This window comes from Camelina sativa, chromosome 13 (genome assembly GCF_030686135.1).
Source record: "Camelina sativa cultivar CO46 ecotype springtype chromosome 13, ASM3068613v1".
NCBI classification, from domain to species: domain Eukaryota; kingdom Viridiplantae; phylum Streptophyta; class Magnoliopsida; order Brassicales; family Brassicaceae; genus Camelina; species Camelina sativa.
The window spans coordinates 2079651-2097013 of NC_141892.1; the positions used below are offsets into that span (position 1 = coordinate 2079651).

General features: G+C 34.7%; 4 protein-coding genes and 1 long non-coding RNA gene across 7 annotated transcripts; 3 read left to right on the forward strand and 2 right to left on the reverse strand.

The window, feature by feature from the left end:
* Positions 1-105: 105 nt before the first annotated feature.
* LOC109128440 (temperature-sensitive sn-2 acyl-lipid omega-3 desaturase (ferredoxin), chloroplastic-like) lies at positions 106-2608 on the forward strand. Its single transcript, XM_087481596.1, has 8 exons — positions 106-884; positions 1020-1109; positions 1203-1269; positions 1377-1469; positions 1568-1753; positions 1841-1921; positions 2016-2153; positions 2254-2608. The coding sequence occupies exons 1-8, from the start codon at positions 406-408 to the stop codon at positions 2419-2421; spliced, it is 1302 nt and encodes a 433-aa protein (XP_087337722.1). The 5' UTR covers positions 106-405; the 3' UTR covers positions 2422-2608.
* Positions 2518-4020, reverse strand: LOC147929125 (uncharacterized). The gene is made up of 2 exons (XR_015578153.1): positions 2801-4020; positions 2518-2712 (listed from the first exon to the last, which is right to left on the reverse strand). It is a non-coding gene; the product is annotated as an uncharacterized LOC147929125 (long non-coding RNA).
* Positions 4021-4319: 299 nt separating this feature from the next.
* Positions 4320-5533, forward strand: LOC147929126 (ribosome biogenesis protein BOP1 homolog). Its single transcript, XM_087482359.1, has 6 exons — positions 4320-4332; positions 4447-4580; positions 4692-4846; positions 4944-5061; positions 5153-5411; positions 5502-5533. The coding sequence occupies exons 1-6, from the start codon at positions 4320-4322 to the stop codon at positions 5531-5533; spliced, it is 711 nt and encodes a 236-aa protein (XP_087338485.1).
* On the forward strand, positions 4921-7591 carry LOC104737851 (ribosome biogenesis protein BOP1 homolog). The gene is made up of 10 exons (XM_087481597.1): positions 4921-5061; positions 5153-5411; positions 5502-5610; positions 5707-5809; positions 5890-6043; positions 6150-6282; positions 6367-6473; positions 6551-6615; positions 6708-7263; positions 7370-7591. The coding sequence occupies exons 3-10, from the start codon at positions 5573-5575 to the stop codon at positions 7453-7455; spliced, it is 1242 nt and encodes a 413-aa protein (XP_087337723.1). The 5' UTR covers positions 4921-5061; positions 5153-5411; positions 5502-5572; the 3' UTR covers positions 7456-7591.
* Positions 7592-10918: 3327 nt separating this feature from the next.
* LOC104734564 (N-(5'-phosphoribosyl)anthranilate isomerase 1, chloroplastic) lies at positions 10919-13142 on the reverse strand. Of its 3 annotated transcripts, XM_010454162.3 has the most exons (5): positions 12776-13142; positions 12379-12441; positions 11905-12272; positions 11650-11813; positions 10919-11297 (listed from the first exon to the last, which is right to left on the reverse strand). In XM_010454162.3, exons 1-5 carry the CDS (start codon positions 12783-12785, stop codon positions 11072-11074), a joined length of 831 nt encoding a protein of 276 aa, XP_010452464.1. In that variant the 5' UTR covers positions 12786-13142; the 3' UTR covers positions 10919-11071. The 3 variants fall into 3 exon arrangements, with proteins under 3 accessions (XP_010452464.1, XP_010452465.1, XP_087337912.1); XM_010454163.3 differs by lacking the exon at positions 12379-12441 and having other exon boundaries at positions 12776-12941; XM_087481786.1 differs by lacking the exon at positions 12776-13142 and having other exon boundaries at positions 12379-12484.
* Positions 13143-17363: the final 4221 nt, after the last annotated feature.

Consider the following 17363-nt stretch of genomic DNA (forward strand, 5'->3'; position numbering starts at 1 on the left):
TTTATTTGGTTAATCTAAGATGTATATATGCTCAGAATGGGACCACGCCCTTTTACTTAGTCCCCACAGCCTTACTTGACCAGTAATGAGTTATATGACACATTTGACTAATGTCCTAAACCCTAGATCCCGCTTTTTTTCGTCTCCTTGCTTTCTGGTTACACAACATATATCTCTACTAGTGATAATTGAAAGATGACCTCATAATAAAGAAATATCCTTCCTTCGTGTGTGTGAGCTAGAAAAGCACAGAGAACTGGTACGGAGAGATACACGACGACAAGGATTAACCAACACAAGTTCATCTCTATCTCTCTGTCTACGTTATCTCTTCCTTCACTCGGAGAGAGAGTGCAAATAAAGAGAGAGACTTTTTATCCTCTATTCTTGTGGGGAAGAGCTCCAATGGCGAGCTGGGTATTATCAGAATGTGGTATTAGACCTCTCCCCAGATTCTATCCTAAACCCACAAACTCTTTCGTCTCTAATCCAACACCCACATTCAAATTCAAATTCAATCCAACAATTAAACCTATTTCTTCTACTCTCGATTCCAGAGAAGGGTTCTTCTCTAAAACCAGGAACTGGACATTGAATGTGGCCACGCCTCTAACAACTGTTCAGTCTCCATCGGAGGAAGACACAGAGAGATTCGACCCAGGTGCGCCTCCTCCGTTCAATTTGGCGGACATAAGAGAAGCCATACCAAAGCACTGTTGGGTCAAGAATCCATGGATGTCAATGAGTTATGTTGTCAGAGATGTCGCTATCGTCTTTGGATTGGCTGCTTTAGCTTCTTACTTCAACAATTGGCTTCTCTGGCCTCTCTACTGGTTTGCTCAAGGAACCATGTTCTGGGCTCTCTTTGTACTTGGCCATGACTGGTAACCAAACTAATCCTCATGCTTCCTCTGCTCTGTGGGGAATAAATTGGTTTCTGATACTGACAAACTTGCTTGTGTTCTGTTTTGGTGTCCTTCTATATTGCTAACCAAGTATTCATTTTGATTACCTTGCAGCGGACACGGTAGCTTCTCCAATGATCGGAGGCTGAACAGTGTAGCAGGTCATCTTCTTCATTCCTCAATTCTGGTCCCTTACCATGGCTGGTGAGTTTAGCTTCCAATCCTTTTCTCTCTCTCAAACAGAATCACTTGCAGAATCTCACCTTCTTCATGTTCACATTTGACTTCTTTTTGTAGGAGAATTAGCCACAGAACTCACCACCAAAACCATGGGCATGTTGAGAATGACGAATCTTGGCACCCTGTAAGTAGTGAACTCCATAACCAAACGCACATGTTGTTGAGACCTGGTTCCAGTTTTTATTTTTTGCCGTTTACTTAAAGATAGAGCTTGTGTTTTTGTAAATGCAGTTGCCTGAAAGCATGTACAAGAAATTGGAAAAAGCGACTCAAATTTTTAGGTTTACACTGCCGTTTCCAATGCTTGCATACCCTTTCTACTTGGTAATGCTTCTGCATCTTACTATATAATCACTCCACTTGGTTATATCAAGTGGAAGACGCTCTTGTTTAACATCTGACTCACTGTGTTCGTGATGCAGTGGAACAGAAGTCCAGGGAAAAATGGTTCTCATTATCATCCGGACAGTGACTTGTTTCTTCCAAAAGAGAAGAAAGATGTTCTGACATCAACTGCCTGTTGGACTGCAATGGCTGCTTTGCTTGTTTGTCTCAACTTTGTCATGGGTCCAATCCAAATGCTCAAACTATATGGCATCCCTTATTGGGTATCCTTCTACTTCTGTACCTCTCCAATTCAGACAAACCGGTTTTTGGATTCCTTTGTTACCTCAGATTTTTGTTTATTAATGCAGATATTTGTAATGTGGTTGGACTTCGTCACTTACTTGCACCACCATGGACATGAAGACAAGCTCCCTTGGTACCGTGGAAAGGTATGCAAAATCTACTTCACCATTTGTATTCGAGTTACCTGAGAGCTGCTGTTGTGAGAACCTCAAACGCTTCATGTACTTTACCCAAACACAGGAATGGAGTTACCTGAGAGGAGGGCTCACAACATTGGATCGTGACTACGGATGGATTAATAACATCCACCATGACATTGGAACTCATGTGATACATCATCTTTTCCCGCAGATCCCACATTATCATCTAGTAGAAGCTGTAAGAGTTTTCTTGATGATTTTAAGTAAAGACTATTCTGGTGTGGACTTGCTTCGATATGGTGTTTAAGTGCTTAACTTTTTCATTTCTCTTTTTCTAGACTGAAGCAGCTAAACCAGTACTAGGAAAGTACTACAGAGAACCGAAAAACTCTGGACCGCTCCCACTTCACTTACTGGGAAGCCTCATAAAAAGTATGAAACAAGACCATTTCGTAAGCGATACAGGAGACGTCGTGTACTATGAGACAGATCCAAAACTCAACTGACAAAGAACTTGACAACAGGCTGCAATGAACCAGGCAGACGAGTTAAAAATTCATCTTGGCACATTCTTTATGTTCCTTTTCTTTTGGTCGAGATTAAAAACTAAAAAGCATTATTTGTAGAAACTTTGTGGTAAAACTCTTTCGATCGAATGAATAATATATAATCAGATGGATATATTTCATAAAAGGATCTTGTTCTTGAGACCCCTGCTAAGGGTCAGTTCAGCACGCCAACACATTTCAGACGTCCCACACGCCATACCAGAAGAAGACCAATCAAAGACCTAACATCTGCAAATGGTGATCAGCAAAAGGCATCATATTAGACTATACATTTGCATATACAAGGTAAGATTCATGTTTGGGTTTTCTCTTGTACCATGAAAATGCAACATGTTTAGAAGAAAATTTGTGACTCTTTTTCGTATGTTGCTATTTGGAAAGAATTCAGGTTGAATGTTTTTGCTCAAACAGAGGTGCACATCTTATTACCCACAGGACAATCGTTTCCAGTCATATGTTGCCTCAAGGTCCTCCTTCATGGCTAAGTCTCTCTTTGATTCAGAGAGTGAGCAATCATTGTCCCTTTCTTCCTCCTCTAACCGTTCCGCATCAAAGATTTGCATGAATGGGAAAAACATATACATGTAAACCTGTCTAAAAACAGACAGGATAATCTCCAAATCCTTGGACATATAATAGTTAAGAAACAACGTTGGAGTACCTGGACTTGGACAAATCCATATTCTTGGTTAAGAATTTGAAGTGACACGGTTCCTACATATCAAAGCTACTGAGCCCACCATCTCGTCTCAATGCAACATTGAGCTTCTCTTCGACAGTTAGTGTGAAAGGATCAGTTACGTTGGAGGTGGTGTAGCTGCTCTGGAGTGGCCACTAGGCTTAACATCTTCAGTGATGTCTTCACCTTCTGCTTTAAGGGACTCTATTACTGTTAACAATTAATCATCAATTGGAAATTATAAAGGTACCAACAATTAACAATAGCACGAATTAAGTTTTCAATATCAACAATTAAGTTTTGTGGTAAATCTCTCAAAGTTTCACTCTATCAAGTTCTGTCATTTGCACCATTCATTGCACTCGTAATGGCTTGAGAAATCTCATTTAAGGATTTCAAACATATTTAAGGATTTTCAAAATATCAAATTTTATATATTTTTTTAAAAAATTTCATTTATAAATTTACTATATAATTTTTCTTCCAACACCTCTTGTCACAGAAGAAGCTGGCCAAGCTGCAAAATACACTTGAAGATGAATAAGAGAGGATTATAGTCTAAGATGGAAAGAAAATGGTGAAAAATGATTTTGCGTATACAAAGATACTCAAATCTATTTGAAAGGATATGACTACAAGTTCCGGACTTGATCAACTTTCAAAACTTTTGATGGAAAGATTCCCAAAGGGTGCCATAACCGTAACAAGTTTTTGATTTTGATTTTGTCTTTTGTACATCTTGATTCCACTTTCGAAAATCTCTCAAATGATATCGGATTTTCTCCCTTCGAGAAATAGAGAGAAGATGAGGGTCAGCGGATACAGCGGTTGTATACAGCCGAGAAATCTCAGAGGATGCACCTCAACCTGGCTATCAACTTCCTTTTTTTCTTAGGTGTAATTGAACCGAAACAAACCGAATTATTGACTTTTCTTGCTTGTTTTTTGTTTTTGTTTCCAACACAGTTTTTGACTTTTCTCACAAGTTATTCAATCTTTTTTTTTTAGCTTATTAATTTTATGATGTCAAATAAAACAATACATTAACTAGGGATAAAACTCACAAATTAAACATTTTCGTATGTAAAAAACCTTAAAAATTTCTTAAACATCGATTGTACATCTTTTAGACTTATTTTTTTAATTGATGGAATTAATGAATACTATTAGTTATTTTTTTAATTGATGGAATTAATGAATACTATTACGAAGTCGATGGCAATTGTTTGCTTGTGCCTTTCCTCTCTGGTTCAGCTCATCGAGTAACTGTGCATGTATTATAGGTCTTGAGGGATCAGATGATCATAATGATGAAGATGGTGATGAAAGTGAACAAGTAGATGGTGAGGAAGATGGGAGTGACCAAGGTTCTGAGCAAGATGAAGTCGCCCAAGAGAGCGATTCTTCCGAAGATGAGGTTGATGCTTTTTTTTTTTTTTTAATCTATTCGTTATAGGATTTGAAACTATATATACTTCTCCATTTCCGAACGAAACTACATATATATTTATCTATCTTTGATGTGTAGGTTGCTCCAAGAAATACAGTTGGAGATGTTTCCTTGAAGTGGTATAAGGATGAGAAACATATTGGTTATGACATCACTGGGAAGAAGCTCACCAAGGCAGAAAAGCGAGACATGCTTGACTCTTTGCTTGAAAAAATTGATCACTCCAAGAATCGGTCAGTTTTAAGACTTAATTATCTTTTTATTATTTGTATACATATATAGTTTGTTATTTTTGTAGCATTGTGCTGATGCAATTTGTTGGGGCTTTAGCTGGAAGATTTTTGATGAATATAATGACGAGGAAGTGGAGCTGACTAAAAAGGAGAGAGGGTCTATTCGTAGCCTGCTCAAAGGGCAAGCGCCACATGCTGACTTTGATCCATATCCGGTACGTAATGTGTAGCCGTTTTCTACTAATATATTACGCAAATCACTCGAAAATTGTGACCCATCTGATTGATTGCTTCCCTTGGTGCCAGCCTTCTGTTGATTGGTTCAAATGGGATGATGCAAGACATCCAATCTCAAGTGCACCAGAGCCCAAGCGAAGGTTCATCCTTTCAAAGTCGGAGGCTCAAATGGTTGTTAAGTATGTCAGAGAAATCCGGGAGGGGTTGATCAAGTTTGATAAGCCTGCACAAGAGCCCAGTGTCTACTCCTTATGGCCTGCTGATTCAACTTCACACCAAAAGAGCAAGCAATTAACTTATTTTCCTCCACCGAAACTAAAATTGCCAGGTACTTTTTTTTTTTTTTTTTTGTCTGCTTCTGTCTGGGAATTGTATTTTTTGAAAGGTCTTTAATCTCTTCTGCAATTTGGCTTTCCAGGACACGAGGAATCATACAATCCTCCTTTGTAATACATTCCAACGGAGGAAGAGAAAGCCTCATATGAACTGATGTATCCGGAAGATCGTCCAAAATTCATCCCTAGAAGGTATTATTTAAAAGTACCTCTTTTTATGTACTCTGTTGTTCTTTTCTTTTGAATCTGTTAGCTTAAAGCCTTATGGTAAATTTAATGTGTGCGCAGGTTCACATCTCTGAGAAGCATTCCAGCATATGAGAATGCACTAAAAGATCCTTTTCACCGTTGTTTGGATATATACCTATGTCCCAGAGCTCTAAAGAAGATAGTGAGGACTAATTTCATCATCTCATTTTCTGGTTTATCTCATTCTCTCTATCATAACCTCAGTGTGTTTCCTTTCTCCAGATTAACATCGTCGATCCTGAATCTTTGAAGCCTAAACTACCTTGTAGGAAAGATCTTAGACCTTATCCACACTCCTGCTTTCTTGAGTATAAAGGCCATACAGGAAAAGTCACTACCATATCCGCTGAATCTTCTGGCCAATGGATCTCCTCTGGTATTTCATTGTTCAATTTTGTTGAGCTCTCTCTTGTCTTTCCAAGATTTCAACCTTGTATGTATTCTCGTTTTTATTCTTTCTTTTCTTTTATTCCTCTTCCAAGGTTCATCTGATGGATCTGTCCGTATATGGGAAGTGGAAACCGGTAGATGTCTTAAGATCTGGCAGTTTGATGAAGCTATTAAGTGTGTTGCTTGGAATCCTCTTTCCCGCTTATCAATTTTAGCCGTTGCCATGTGAGTGTGTCTATCTTGGGAGTTTGTTTTCTGATTTATTATTATAACTTCCTGTTCTGATACCATCACATCTCAATTCTGCAGGGGACGAGATTTGGTTATCCTGAACACTGAACTTGACGCTGATGAGGAACAGAAAAATATTAAAGAGTTGCTACACTTAGGAAACGTTTTAGTACCAAAACCATCTGGTAAGTAGCCGCCACCAACAGTTTGTCAGAAATTTGAGATGGCTGTCCGAATGATTTATAGTCTTTTTGCACCATAGTTGCAGCAATTGCAAGGTGGCTTCCAGATGAGAGATATGGAGGGATCATGATTAGACATTTTAAGGTACACTTTGCTTCCATATCCTTTGTAACGGCTATCACTGGGGAAACAGAAAAAAACAAAATCCTGTAACTGGTTTGGTTTATATATTTCAGAACATAACGAGTATTGACTGGCATCGTAAGGGAGACTATCTGTCGACAGTCATGGCATCCGGCGAAAGACGAGGTGTTGTAATTCATCAAATCTCGAAAAAGCTTACACAAAAGCCCTTCAAGATCCGCGGACTTCCAGTGACTGCACTTTTTCATCCAAGCCGTTCATACTTCTTCATCGCGACAAGAAAGAACGTGCGTGTTTACAATCTGTTAAAGGTAGATGAGCCCGGCAAAAAGCTCGAGACTGGAATGAGGGAAATCTCATCAATGGCGATTCATCCCGGTGGTGATAATCTGATAGTAGGAAGTAAAGAAGGCAAGATGTGTTGGTTTGACATGGATCTTTCTTCGAAGCCGTACAAGACTCTCAAGAATCATCCTAAGGACATCACTAATGTGGCGTTTCACCGTTCGTATCCGTTGTTTGCTTCGTCCTCGGAGGACTCAACAGCTTATGTGTTCCATGGAAAGGTGTATAATGATCTGAACGAGAATCCTCTGATTGTGCCGTTGGAGATTCTAAGAGGCCATTCTACTTCTTCAAATGGGGGAGGTTAGTTTTTATATGGCGTTTTGTGTTTTCTTTCCTTAAGGTTTGATCACACACTATTATGTTTTGATTCTTCAGGAGATTAATATATATATCATTTTGATTGCAGGAGTCTTGGACTGCAAGTTTCATCCGAGACAACCATGGGTATTCACTGGAGGGGCTGACTCAATTATCAAACTCTATTGCCACTAAATTTGCAAACCCTCTTTTTGACATTTGCTTGTTTGTTGTTTCAAATTGTTTTACTTTTTTTAGGTGCAAGTGGTAAACTGCCAAATCTGACTTAATATGAATTTTAGCGAGAATTTATTTGTGTTTTTTTCCAAAATCTGACCAAATGACGCAACATATTAGTACAACAATATTTAAGATCTTGATGAAACCACTAAAGATAAAAAGAAAATGGATAGGTTATAATGAGTATTATCATTCACCCCTTTCTTAAGAATCACTGTACCAACGATGGATCCGCATATGACAGTGGCAACATTGTCTGCATTAAAAGTGAATGATAAAACGTCACTAGCCCTTTTTTTAGGTAGTCCCACAAATTTCCGTAGTTGTGAGAAGCTCTATTCTGTTATGCCAGTTGGATTAATAGCTTTGTGAATCAAGAAATTGTTTAAAACCTTTTGGTTAATGAAGAATTGTTGTTGAGCCAAAAAAACAAGGGAAGATTTTCGAAAAGTTCTTGAGAAGCAAGAACTCTAAACATATGCTGCCGAAAACCGAAAATCTCGGTTTAATCAATTCGGTTCTTGGAGTTGGGACGGGCGAACCAAAAAAACAAATTAATAAACCAAACAAAATTTCAATTACAACCTAAAAATCAACCAAACAAAATTTCAATTCTCCAAAATCTAGTTTAAATTGATAATTTTAACAACAACAAACAAAAACTAGATTTATTTAGGTTGAAAAAGGAAACAAACCAAAAATTTAGACTAAACTGTTTAATTACATTGGTTGGCTAACCGGATTATAGGTCTAATAAATTTTAAGCTTGTTCAAATAAATTTTAATATTTTTAAGTCTTGGGATGGATCATAGAACTGTATGTGTATCAATCGTACGTTATAAAATCATGATGTTGTTTTTTGTTCTTATCATATTTCGAGTTCCATAATCGCCTACTATACATCAGTAATTGACAAGTTGGCTAAAGAGAAAGAAAAAAAAAATACTATGATGTTTGGTTTTCTCATATGGTTAGAAAGAGACTATCATATCTGAATCTCATAATCTTCAGGCCTAGAATATTCTCCTTATTAAACATATCTCGGTTGATGTTGGGACGTGTCTTGAAAAGAATTTCGGGATTTCCACCGGTTTCAATTTGTAGACAAAGTAAAGCATAGATAAGTTCATACAAAGATAAAATACACAAAGTGATGATGTAAAACCGGTGAAGGATGGTTTTGGTCTACAAAAAAACTGAAAAGCAAAAACATAGATAAATTCATACAAAGAAGGTGATGTATTCAGTAAAATTGTAAAATGCTTAGGTGGTTGTACCTGACAACTCTATCTTCTTAGTCTAGAATTTTAAGTGACAGTGTCCCCCTGCATATCAAAACTACAAACACCACCATGTAGTCATTCAAAAATTTTGAAAGGTGATCAAACCTGGAACCTGTAGTCATGTCCTTTTGAATCGATTTGATTATCTTTGTATACTCAATATCATCTTTCACCAATGTCTTTACATCTCCGGATTGGAGCCTAACATCATCCAACGTCCCAGTCAAAGCATCAAATCTATTAGTGGAGGACGCATAAAAGCGATCAAGACTTTTTTGATGATGAAACAAAGCGGACTTCGAGGCCATTTCAGACTTGACTAGGTCAAGTTTAGATGTCAAAGGTGTGATAATGAAGAAATTACCTTGGATCTCGTTTGTTTTTGTTGAGGATGCATCAGCCTTCAAATTCATTTGTGAGATGATGTCAGGGAGAGACTAGCAACATAATATATTAAAATGTCACTTTAAAATTTGACTCTCACTTGTTAAGATTGTTTGTACGTGATAATCGGCATCTTGTTTAATTTTTTTTTTGTTCATGTTTTTTTGGAACAAAACTTGTTCATGAAAGTTAGTTTTTCAACTAGATTAACAAACAAACAAACTCGTCACTAAATACTGTATTTTGATTTTCCAAATTAATTGATTTATCTAATTAAGATAAAGGATAAAAAACATGTATATTTCAAATTTTACTTATAAGTAATTAAGATCTAGGCCTAAAAACTAATGAAGTTAAATAAAAGTAAATAGATCATTCCTAGGTGGTTTATCTTGTATTAGTGATGTTTATTAAACAATATATATATAATGATTGCCATATAAATTGAACAATATATGTTTATTAAACAATACATGTATATATATATATCAAATGATTGCCATTTAAATTGAGTAAGAGAACAAAAAAATAGGACGATGTATAATGTGTTATTTTTATTCCTCTCTATTTTAGTGGATGCAACTATTTTTTTAATTATCTCTTTTTTGTTAATCTATAACAAAAATGAATGGGATGCATATACATTTGTTTAACAATTTCAATCGTTAACTGGTAAAATTTGGGAATAATTTTATTTTTATCTCAAACTATTCCCCTCACACAATGCCACCATTAATTAGAACCATAATCTAATAATATGTATTGTATGTATGTTCGACATTGTAAGTGTTGCTACTGTATCATATTACCCGATTTAAACATAGAAGTGTGCGTAAGTAAAAATTGTTAAACATTGAAACTCGCGGTTTGTGTCCGGTTGATTCGATTCGATCATTTCCTCTAAAAATATGTTCTAAACCTAATTTTATGTATTTTATGCTTATTTAAAAAAAAAACTCTGCTAAAAGCAATGAATGAAGAAATATAAATCATGGTTTATAAAATATATAAATCATATGACAAACATAAACAATATTAGAAATTGATCAAAATATATTTCGAAGTTAAGAATTGTCAATTTTATGTACCTGTCTCTAATATCCATGTACTTGTCAATACGGTATATTTCTTCGATTTCTACTAATTCGTGTGATTAGATCGGTTCTAGACTTCTAGTTATTGAATCAAACACAAAAGATTAACGAATAACTCTCGTTTATTGCCTTAGAAACTTCTCAAAACTAAAAGCACTCTCAATCTCTCTAATCTCACAAGTGTTGTTACAACCCAACAACTCCTTATATATATATAGAGACCCTTTAATATTCCTTATTTAAAATAACAATGTGAGATAAGGATAACTTCTAACTCAAGCTATTTCAAGCTTATCTTCAACACTAGTATCGTTGAATCGCTCTTCTCGCTCTGTGGGCAGTCTATTTTGTTTTCGACGACAAATCCATAGAATGTACCGAACATTGATTTTCGCCAAAACTAGAGTTTTGGATCTCTATGAGACTATGTATGCGAGAGTTGGCATGTATAACATCATAAGAGAATATTTTTGTTATCTCACATGTTAAGGACTAATAACAACGCAACATGCTGCAATGAACTAGGCAGACAAGTTAAAAAAAATCATCTTGGCACATTCTTTATGTTCCTTTTGTTTTGGTCGAGATTAGAAAGCATTATGTTGTTTGTGGCTGAGCCGACTTCCCTCTTTTGTTATGGTAGCCAAACCAACACCTTTAAATTAAACCTTATTACTGATGAAAGAAAGGGAACTGTTTTTCTTAGGCAGTTACAGTTCAAATTTCAAAACTTAGTGGCATGGAAATAACAAGTTGGTGCTCGAAACTATAGTTACAAGATAAATCACCTTGGCCTTTATTGCTAGCCATTAGTACTGTACAGAGCGAACTGCAGTTATGAAGGAACTTATCTTAGACTTATCCTTCTGGATACCGTCTGTACCGCAGATACCGCTGCTAACATCAATTCCATCAGGTTGAAGGATAGAAAGAGCTGCTGAAACGTTTGTTGGATTGATTCCCCCAGCTAAGAGCCACCCATTTCTGCTTCTGATGGAGGGTAACTTGAACTGAGCCCAGTTAAATCCTTTACCACTGCAGCAAATTGTCGTAATAAATATGGCCGTATACAAAAGAAAGATGTTGTTATTAAGTCACTCGTGCTTTAGCTGATCTAGTGAAGGAGGCAGGTACCCTCTAAGCATAACCTTTGGAACCACCTAACCAACCTAACACGACACTATGGTCATCAGGTTAACAAATTTTGGTATATCGATGTTGGACCTGAGTATCAGTATCTTACAGAAAATGCCTGAACCTATCACACTCTTGATAATTCAATCATTTTGTGAAAGACAAACGGTTTCATGTACTCGATTGTTCATCTAAGGAGTAAATTACAATGAGACAATGCAGAGAAACTGAAAAAGTTGTTTTAGGCACGTACCTCCCACCCGTTGCACTATCCACAAGAATCCAGTCAGCGAGATGACAATCCTCTTCAGGAACTTCGTTCAATAGCTTTCCATCCTCATTTGCATTAAGGACATATATGACTCTCCTTTTACGTACTAATCCCGAGAATGCAGCACGCGAACCATTACCATGAAGCTGGAAGAAACCATAACTATCAAGAGTTAAGAAAGTTGAGAAAACCATCTTGTTGAGGGCAAAAACCGAAAATGAAAAGAATGTAGACAACCTGAACAAGCTCAAGGTCTGAGGCATCAGCTGCTCTAAGTATCGTGTTCTCATCATCATCAACAAAAACGCCAACAGGTTTGGCCCCACCATCCCTGGCCACTTTTGAGATATCCTTTGCAACAGAAAGAGTAATGGATCGTTTTGAATTCGGCCAAATAATCATCCCGATGAAATCAGCACCAGCCTCAACTGCCATAGCAGCATCTCTGGCTGATGTGATACCGCACATCTTAACCAAAGGTCCATCCTTTCCTCTACCATCATCTCTAGGAGCTACATCCTCTGTCTTGGAAGAAACACTGCAGCTGAACTTCCTATTCTGAGCATACCCGACTCTCGAAAAAGACACAATTTGATTGCTTAACCCTGAGCACATATAGTAGGAAACAAGACATCGATGGTAAGCTTCAGTAATTTACCGGAAAAACAAGAAAAGACACACACAAGGTCTAGTGAAAATTGAAAAAGTAACCGGATTTGTAGGTTCTGGAGAAATTGAGAACTCTAGGATGGACGCGAGGATCTGTTAATGTTCCTGAGGAAAATAATAAAGCTTGTCTCATCAACAGCTCTAAGAACAAAGCTTAACTTTTTTTTTTTTTTTTTTCAAACGAACAAAGCTTAACTATGTAACAGAATAACATAAAGCTCTGATTTTACAACAGAATTATAGAATCAAGAACCCTCTAAGTAAACGAAGATGGCAAGTAATAAAAATATAATAGAAAATGGATCATCACTAAATCAGGTTGATAGCAGTTAGATTAATATCACTAGTAGAAAACAGAATTAAGCTCTTTGAGTAAATACATCGAACAAGTTATCTGCATTTTTCCTCCAACGAGCTCATCACCAGAAAAAAAGAATACCTATTGACATCTTAGTTCCACTGTAGCGAAATCTTAGAAGGTATGGGATTTTTCTCCCGTCGATGAATGAAATGAGAAGAGGAGGTTCAACGGAGACGGCGGTCGTAGCTGAAGAAGACCAGAGAGAATGGCGGAAAAAAAAAAAAAAAAACGGAATCTACCAAACTTTTTTTTTGTTAGGTGTAACTAAACCGAACTATTGGATTTCCGGTCTGGTTTTTTTGTGAAACCGAATAAACCAGTTTGCTTCTCGGGTTCACTCGATTAACGGGTCGAACCAATCGTACCTTGGATCACTTAATTTTTATTTTATTTGCGTTTAATCAATAATTTCAACTTAGAATAATTGGTGAAATAAATCATATTTAAGTTTGATATAATAATTTTTAATATTTGTAAGTCTTACTTAGATCACAAAAGTGTATGTATGTATCAATCAAACGTTGAAAATTCATGATGTTTTTTTTTTCTTAATCATTTATTCAAGTTTACTATACATTAATTGACACAAGTTGGCTAAAAAGAAGAAACAATACTATGATGTTTGGTTTTATCATATTCAAATTCTCACGAATCTTCTATGTATTAATTGACAGTTGGTTAGAAAGACACTATCTTGGTGTCTGAATTTATATCCGAGTCTCATAAACTTCTAACAACAACGACTAATATATATATATATATATTGGAAAAACCGTAGATACCAAAATTTATAAATTTTTATCATCTCGAACATAGATGATAAATTTTATTTCAAATGAGGCCAAGAAATGATCAGTTAAGAGTAGATATCCAGATTATAAAAGTTATTTGTTAGATAATCCAATTCTTGGATTAAGTTATGCGAAGAAAAATGGTGAATGCTAATTAACTACTGTTTTATTTAACCAGCGAATTTTGCAAGTTGGGAAAAGTACAAAAATAATATCTCAAGCAAGCGAAGTGTGAACGCGTTGTTATTCCAACCAAAGGCCACGTGATGAGATTGAGACTCTATGCCAAGACAACATTTGCCGACATCTTTTGTAACACGGCGGTTCCGTTCATCCATCAAAGTGAGCCCCCTCTCTCTAAAAAAAACACGTGCAAAATGTGATTTTGTCTATAACTTACCAAACTATTCGTTTTTCCTTAAAAACTTTTTTTAAAAAATGCAAATTTAATGGATTTATTCTTTTTTTTTTGTCGCCTAATGGATTTATTCAAAACAGCTAAAAATCAGAAAGTCCCTAATTAATTTTTTCATTCGTTCGTCTTTGTTAGGCGCAAACTCATCTCTTTAACTATCCTTTTTTAGGCTCATACTCATCTCTTTTAACTTTCTCCTTTTTCAGGCGAAAAAAGCTCTTTTATCTATCTTTTGACCAAAAACAAATAACAACTCTTTCTGTCTTCGATCTCCTTCGTCAGTTTTTATTTTATTTTGATTCATCAGTTATTTTAATATATATGTATATAATGCTTTTTAGCTTAGCTTCAGCGGTTTTGTCCTTAATTACACATGATTGGATCATAACAATATATCATGTTATGATAAATCAATCATGCATACAGATTAAGTAGAAGATAATTTACTATTATTTTTAAAGTAGCAAGTAGCAACTATGTTAGGGGGGTAATGGGAGACTACCATTTGTACATTTCTAGAGAATTTTCTAGTTACTCTACCACTGAAAAATAAAATAAAAACAATAATTTTGTCTCTAATGTATAGAAAAACTTGTTCGATGGGACAACATATCTGTGTGCAGAATGTACGGACTGGATTTTATCCACCACAATTCGTAACTGTTAATGATATTATGGGCGCAGCGTATTGGTAGATGTAGACAGACACATGTGTAATCATATCAAGTATGATCACTTGCCAAACATGGAGAGGCGTAATTCCAATAACTACTTGTTTAGTGGATGCCGTTTCATGCGCTTCAACTATTTTCATCACTTAGAAAACGTACTTTGATGCAATTGGAACATTCGGTCGCACCAAGGTGTGTGCGAGTGTACTCAGACTTCATAATTGGTTTTTAATATCTAAATAAAACGAACTCAAAACGATATCTTTTTATAAAACTATAATCACTCCAGCCGATAATCTTGATTGTCAAACAAACACTGCCGTGTGCTAAACATATTGCATTTACAAAAAATGGCTCAATTGCCTATTTAAGTGTAACGTTTAGATGTATTGTATAGGATGATCAATGATGTATATATATATGGAGAAAGTTTAAATATATGATCAATAAAGTAGATAAGGAGTTCCAGACTTCTCATGAGAAAACTTTCATAAATTAATCGTGTTAACTGTAATTAAAATGGCTGACTAACATAAATAGAAGCGATCAATTTACACTAGCCGTACCAATCAGTAGAAGGAAAAAAAAAACACACACACACACAGACACACAAAACAAGAGGTCCATAAATAGTAAAAAAAAAAATCTTTTTTTTTGGTTGCTGAACTAGTTGATCAGTTGTCCCCTCAAAAGAAAGGCCCCACATGTCGAATGCGGAGGCTAAACGAGTTTGGCGGTTAGACTGTTACATTGGAATTGCAGTAGAATGCAGAGAGAGAGAGAGATGTGTTCTCACCTTCACTATCAAAATTATGTGATCTATAAGACTATAACGCATATCATCATCATCCACAGTAATACAGTATCATGATCAACAGAACATAACTTAATTTTGATGATGCTATGCGTTATCAAGTTTTAAATTGAAGATCTTTTAGCCAAAAAAAAAAACTTAAACTTGATGATAAAAATGTATGAACATAATAATTACAAACTCTTCTAGACAAATATAGTTTGATATAAATACGAACAATTATTCTTGTTACAACTTAAATATATATATATATATAGTAGTTATCTAAATGAATAACATTGATACTGAGTTTGATGTAGATTTAACATCCACAGTCGAGTATATAGTTGTTTATAGTCAACTATATAACGAAAGCATTGCAGCCAGACAAAACATGTTAGAAATACCACAATCGGGAAGACTTTGATTAAAAAAAAAACTTGGAAAAGCAATAATAATATGAAACATTTTAAATTATTATTTTTTATTCGCAAGAATTAAAAAAAAATAGGTTTCTAGGCAGGATTAAACTCCATTGTCCATTATTGTCAATTTGGTAATGTCGATAAGATTCTCCTAAATCTGTCTTATGGGTAAAATAATTCTAGAAAAGTTTATATTCAACGTTTTCTATTTAGAAAGCATTACGTCATTGACGACGCCATGTTACGTTTTGATTAATTAGCCCACGTGCTACTCTATCAGTATTTATTTTAAAGTCCTTTTTTTTTTTTCTTGGTTTGGCTATTCGTTTCTTTATAGTATAAAGATTAAAGCAAAACAAACAAAAACATTGTTTACTTTTTCTAGCTATGCGTCTCGATTCAATTATCCAAAGGCGTTGACTAATTTTGTGATGGTATATTAAAAACAAGCTTAATAAGCTATATATGGGCATGTCGACCGAAGCCGTTACTGGTTGAACTGATCGTATCCTCTTGTTAATTGGATTTTGATTACTTTTCTTACACAGGATTCATGTGTGTTTGTATTTTATCCGATTTCTAGAAACCTTCATCAAAGCTGCATTTCTACATTCGATTTAAACTTTCATCAAAGCTACACTTGATGCAATTCTACATTCAATTTAAACATGTCCTTATTACGAATTAATTAAATTTTAAAAAGTATATTAAATTTAGACAACGGTCTCATTACTATCTTAACAGCTGGGTTGATTGGAAATTGATTAAAAGGTTGTAACTTTATGTACAAGTTTTTAAAGTCAAGAATTGAATTCGAGCTTTAATTTTTTTAGATGGGTTGAATAGATTATATATCAAAAAAAAAAAAAAAATACAATGAAGTATTTGAAAAGTTTCATAAAACTCACATAATCTTGAATAATATTCTTACAAGTCTTGCCTGTCAGGCTATTTTCTATAGCGTCACCAAATAGATTGTCAGTTTCTCATCCATCTCTTTATATATAACATATATAATTTTTATTCATATAAAATAACATTCATCTCTTACACTAAACGGTGGCACATAGACTGCTATACAGTAGAACCTCTATAAATTAATACTCGATAAATTAATAATCTCTATAAATTAATAAATTTATTTGGTCCCAAGTTGGGATTAGTGTAATTTTGGACATAATTCAATAATATAATAAAATAAATTTTTTTTTGAAAATCCTTTGTAAATATATGGTCCCATCAATAATATAAATTAATAATTACATAAAGTTATCTAAATATATGTGTATATATACACATTAACTTTTATTAGAGTTCATTTTTTATATTTTTACTATATAAAAATCTTTGAGTACTATCTTCAAAACATGATAATTGTTATTTTCATTTTAAATGATTTTATAAAACTAATAATTATAATGATTAAATCTTATTTTTGAATTTTTTTTATTAAATTAGGAAAGTCTCTTTATAAATTAATAATTATTAATTTATCAAGAAATTAAAATCTTTATAAATTAATAGAATTTCATAGTCCCAATATTATTAATTTATAGAGGTTTTACTGTATA

Excerpts from the sequence above, each read along its gene's own strand:
- LOC104734564 (XM_087481786.1), bottom strand. The coding sequence starts at position 12,469 with ATGAGACAAGCTTTATTATTTTCCTCAGGAACATTAACAGATCCTCGC. Across the intron at positions 11,814-11,904 it reads CAGACCTTGAGCTTGTTCAG|CTTCATGGTAATGGTTCGCG; the intron begins GTTGTCTACATT and ends GGTTTCTTCCAG. Across the intron at positions 11,298-11,649 it reads GATAGTGCAACGGGTGGGAG|TGGTAAAGGATTTAACTGGG; the intron begins GTACGTGCCTAA and ends AATTTGCTGCAG.
- LOC147929126 (XM_087482359.1), top strand. Across the intron at positions 4,581-4,691 it reads GCGATTCTTCCGAAGATGAG|GTTGCTCCAAGAAATACAGT; the intron begins GTTGATGCTTTT and ends TTTGATGTGTAG. Across the intron at positions 5,412-5,501 it reads ACCGAAACTAAAATTGCCAG|GACACGAGGAATCATACAAT; the intron begins GTACTTTTTTTT and ends TTGGCTTTCCAG.
- LOC109128440 (XM_087481596.1), top strand. The coding sequence starts at position 406 with ATGGCGAGCTGGGTATTATCAGAATGTGGTATTAGACCTCTCCCCAGA. Across the intron at positions 1,110-1,202 it reads CTGGTCCCTTACCATGGCTG|GAGAATTAGCCACAGAACTC; the intron begins GTGAGTTTAGCT and ends TTCTTTTTGTAG. Across the intron at positions 1,470-1,567 it reads TTGCATACCCTTTCTACTTG|TGGAACAGAAGTCCAGGGAA; the intron begins GTAATGCTTCTG and ends TTCGTGATGCAG.
- LOC104737851 (XM_087481597.1), top strand. The coding sequence starts at position 5,573 with ATGTATCCGGAAGATCGTCCAAAATTCATCCCTAGAAG. Across the intron at positions 6,283-6,366 it reads TCAATTTTAGCCGTTGCCAT|GGGACGAGATTTGGTTATCC; the intron begins GTGAGTGTGTCT and ends TCAATTCTGCAG. Across the intron at positions 7,264-7,369 it reads TACTTCTTCAAATGGGGGAG|GAGTCTTGGACTGCAAGTTT; the intron begins GTTAGTTTTTAT and ends TTTTGATTGCAG.